Source organism: Chinchilla lanigera, unplaced genomic scaffold, assembly GCF_000276665.1.
Source record: "Chinchilla lanigera isolate Chin_1 unplaced genomic scaffold, ChiLan1.0 scaffold00006, whole genome shotgun sequence".
Classification (NCBI taxonomy): Eukaryota; Metazoa; Chordata; class Mammalia; order Rodentia; family Chinchillidae; genus Chinchilla; species Chinchilla lanigera.
This window is the reverse complement of record NW_004955407.1, coordinates 41624668-41628887: the sequence shown is the minus strand read 5'-3', so window position 1 is coordinate 41628887 and position 4220 is coordinate 41624668. Positions and strand designations below refer to the sequence as shown.

At 61.3% G+C, this 4220-nt stretch overlaps 2 protein-coding genes across 2 annotated transcripts; one reads left to right on the top strand and one right to left on the bottom strand.

The window, feature by feature from the left end:
- Positions 1-375: 375 nt before the first annotated feature.
- LOC102005897 (keratin-associated protein 10-11-like) lies at positions 376-1525 on the bottom strand. Its single transcript, XM_005375888.1, has one exon. The coding sequence runs from the start codon at positions 1492-1494 to the stop codon at positions 676-678; it is 819 nt and encodes a 272-aa protein (XP_005375945.1). The 5' UTR covers positions 1495-1525; the 3' UTR covers positions 376-675.
- Positions 1526-3332: 1807 nt separating this feature from the next.
- On the top strand, positions 3333-3964 carry LOC102006635 (keratin-associated protein 12-3-like). Its single transcript, XM_013505462.1, has one exon. It carries the CDS (start codon positions 3369-3371, stop codon positions 3762-3764), a length of 396 nt encoding a protein of 131 aa, XP_013360916.1. The 5' UTR covers positions 3333-3368; the 3' UTR covers positions 3765-3964.
- Positions 3965-4220: the final 256 nt, after the last annotated feature.

Genomic DNA, 4220 nt, shown 5'->3' with positions numbered 1-4220 from the left:
ATGATTCTGTGCCTGGGACGCTACAGGCGGACAAGGAGGGCCGTGGCCACATCGGGAAGTGAGGCCTGGGAGTAGGGCAGCTGAGTCAGCCAGGGCAGGGCTGGGTGCAGGGGAGAGGGTGCCTGGTGCTCAGGCACTGCCCTCCTGCTCCGACAGCCCCACCCTTCCAGGAAAGACCGGGCTGGGTGCCACTCCTGGAGAGGGGCTCCCTCCAATGCCCTCCGTCCTTCCCAGGAGGACACCAGCATGTGCCCTCAGCACATGGCTGTGCAGTGCGGATGAGGGGCTGGTGGGTGGAGGCTGCACCTGGCACCAAGTCCAGTGGCAGCAGTTCAACTAGAAATGAGCAGAAGGACGACAGAGGCAGCAGAGTTGCAGGAGGGAACTTTATTAGCTTCTCTGCAGGGCTCAAAGCCAGAGCAGCTGAGGCAGCCCCAGAGCAAAGGGCCCACTGAGGCTCAGCCTAGAGAACCATGTCCAGCAGGGGACTTGGGTTCTGGGAGGGGGCAGAGGGCAGATACAAGCCTCTTGTGGGGTAGCCAGAGCCCCTTAGGCAGCAGGGTCTCCTCTTTCTGGGCCTTTACTGGGAGACAGCAGCTGAGGAAGCCAAGACGCAAGCAGAGGGAGCCCTGAGGTCAGACTTGAGCCTGCAGGGCTGGGAGTAGGGGGATCCAGTCAGCAGCAGGACTTCTGACCCAAGGACAGCCCACAGCCAGCCTGGCGGGAGCAGGCGGGGCGGCAGAGCAGGGACGTGGAGGAGGCCACGCGGCAGCAGCTGGGCTGGCAGGAGGAGGTGCAGCAGGAGGAGGCGGGCACACAGCAGGAGGGTCTGCACACGGGGCGGCAGAGCAGGGACACGGAGGAGCAGGAGGGTGAGCAGCAGATGGGCATGTAGCAGGATGGCTGGCAGGGGGAGCAGGAACAGCAAGCAGGCTGGCAGCTAGACTGCCGGAAGCAGGAAGAGGTGCCTGAGCAGACAGGCTTGCAGCAGACAGGTGTGCAGCAGGCAGGCACACAGCAGGAGGGCTGGCAGGAGGAGGAGGTGCCTGAGCAGACAGGTGTGCAGCAGACGGGTGTGCAGCAGACAGGTGTGCAGCAGGCGGGCACACAGCAAGACGGCTGGCAGGATGAGGAGCAGCAAGCTTGCTGGCAGCTAGACTGCTGGCAGCAGGAGAAGTAGGCACCGGAGCAGGCGGGTGCGCAGCAGGCAGACACACAGCAGGAAGGCTGGCAGGAGGAGGAGCAGCAAGCCGGCTGGCAGCTGGACTGCTGGCAGCACGTGGGCGTGCAGGAGCTGGTGCAGCCTGACTGGCAGCATGGGGTGCAGATGAGGCTCAGGCAGGGGGCTGAGGTGCAGCAGCTGGGCTGGCAGCAGCTGGGCTGGCAGCAGCTGGGCTCACAGCAGGGGGGCTCGCAGCAGCTCTCTGGGCAGTCGTCCACCTGCCAGGGCTCGGTGCAAGCGCTGGAGCAGACGGACATGGTGGAGGCGGCCATGGAGGGTTGGGCTGGGGGAGGTGTGAGTAAGTGTGTGAGTGTGTGAGTGTGCGTGTGTGTGTGTGTGTGTGTGTATGTGTGTGTATGAGGCACAGGGTTGCAGGCCTTTTATACTTCCCCTGTGTGTTGTGTGTTCTTCCTGCAAGAGGCTTCTTGAGCATCACCCTTGGTGTTGTCCTGGGCCTGCTTCCGCGCATTCCGATTACAGCTGGCCTGTTTTCCTGGAGAAGCCACCCTCCTAGTAAACTCCCAGGTGCCGCTTGGGCAGGGATGAGGCAGTGAGCAGTGCCGCTGAGCAGGGTGGGGGCTCTCAGCTCACTCTGGGGAGGCTGAGGGTGGGTGGTGTAGGATTCGCGCTCCCCAAGACTCTCCGTGGTGTCTGTCCCTGGACCCATTGACTTTATTTTGCATTTGCCATTAGGTTCCTGCACCAAGGGGAAGGTGGTGAATCTGGGCCGGGTCAGCCATGCTGTGATCAGAGCCATGTGGCCCGGATGCTCCGTGTGGCCCGGACGCTCCATGGGGTCTGGGTGCATGTGTGTGGCCCAGGCTGCTCTTCTGCCCACTCACACCCTACACGCCTCACATGAGGTTGTGTTTAGGGCAGGGCCACATGGGCCTTAGCCCTCTGGCCACGTCTGTAACCACACCTGCCCTGGGTGCTCCTGGACCCTGGTTTCAAGTAGCCTGGGCGGTCACCATGGTGGCTTGGTGGCCTGACTGAGGCTCGGCCCCAGCCGTCCTGAATTGCTGAGGAAGCTGTTGGAGGTCCTGCATCTGCTGTCTGCAGGAGCTTCCACAATAACCACAGAGTTGTGCAGCAGAGCCCACAGATCTGTCCATGGCCCTGGGGAACACGTGTAGGCTTGTGAGTAGCCAGGGAATGGTCACTAATGCACCACTGGAGGCAAAGACAGGCGTGCACTCTAGGCCAGGCACCGGCTTCTGCAGGGTGGGGCACATTCTGTAAGGACATTGTAACAAAGGGTAGACATTGGGTGGGGACACAGTGCTGTGGGATGCACACCACGAGGGCTGCACCGGGTGCTGAGAACAGTGGTCTGCGGCACCTGACCCCATCACAATGGCACGGGCAGACCTCCTTGCAGAAGTGTTTCCTGTGCCAGGGAATGGTGGCCACGCCCACCAAGGCAGCACAAGCTGGTATGGACACCTGGGGGCACTGGCCTGCCACTGGCCTTCCTGGTGCTCCTGGCCACTGCAGAACACATCCAAAGGCAGCCAACCTTGGGATCCTTCCCAAGCCGCCTGGCTTACTGCTGCGGCCCTGCGATGTCCATGGGGTGCCCACAGTGCCCTGGGACAGGCTTGGAGCTGTATCTCCACGCAGGAGGTGTGGCGGGGGCCATCTCACTCCTCACCAGGCCTGCAGGAGAACAGGTGGTGGGTGTTCTACAGCCCCAGCCCCCACCCCCTGACCTGGCATAGGCCGCATCCCTACCTTCCTCCTGTCTGTCTGACTGAACTTCTGGAAACCCAGGGTGAGGGCCCTCTGTGCAGGAAAATCTGACATCTTGGGATTTGGGGCTCTCACAAAGTAGCATAAGAAAGACGATGAGCCAGGCAGGATCCAGATAGAGGTAAGGAAGTGCTGAGACAGGTTTCTACATTCACCAGACACATGGAAAGGGTGCAATTAGCCATGTAGCTGGGCCAAACAAAAACAGAGGAGCACACACCAGGAACAAAGGCCAGGGACAAGCCAGCGGTAGCCAAGCAGGAAGACAGCAGTGTTCTCCGGGTTGGCGGGACTGCTGGGACCCGGGTATAAATGCTGCTCAGGGAGGGCAGAAGGCCACAGACATCGCCACCTCCTCCCAGCCACAGCCACAGCCACAGCCACCCAAGCCAACATGTGCCACACCAGCTGCTCCTCGTGCTGCCAGCCGTCCTGCTGCGTGTCCAGCCCCTGCCAGGCTGCCTGCTGCGTGCCTGTGAGCTGCAGGCCTGTCCTGTGCGTGACTCCATCCTGCCAGTCCTCGGGCTGCTGCCAGCCCTCCTGCCAGGCATCCGTGTGCCTCCCCGTGAGCTGCAGGCCTGCCGTGTGCGTGCTCCCCTCCTGCCAGTCTTCGGGCTGCTGCCAGCCCTCCTGCCAGGCGTCCGTGTGCCTCCCCGTGAGCTGCAGGCCTGCCATGTGCGTGGTCCCCTCCTGCCAGTCCTCAGGCTGCTGCCAGCCCTCGTGCCCCGCCCTCCTCTGCAACCCTGTCTCCTGCGGCACCTCCTCCTGCTGCACCTCCTCCTGCTGCTGACCTCCCGGCTCCATGCCAGCTGTGCGGGACAGGGGACAGCCGCACCGCACCTCTAGGGCCCATGCTCAGCAGTGGAGCAGGTGGGACGCCTGGACTCTGGTCTAGAACCCAGCAGAAGGGTTTAGAGCCTCCCCTCACTGTCCACTCAGGACAGCTGTTCTGACCCCATGGTCCCATGGGAGCCCAATAAATACGTTCTCTCTGTGAAATCTGTATTTCTGTCCTTTTCTTTTATATCCATGTTTCCTCGCCTTCTGTGTTGATAATGATGAAATATCTCAGGTCAAACTAAAGATGCCCCTTAAAAGAAGCTGAAGCATAAATGTGATTATAAGGCAGATCAGTGTTGCAGCTTTGGAGACACAATTTCCCAACAGGCTGGGCTTGTGCTCTGGTCTCCTGCAGATTTGAAACAAGTTTTAAAGTCAAAATCAGGAGTCGTGCAGGGTCACGCTG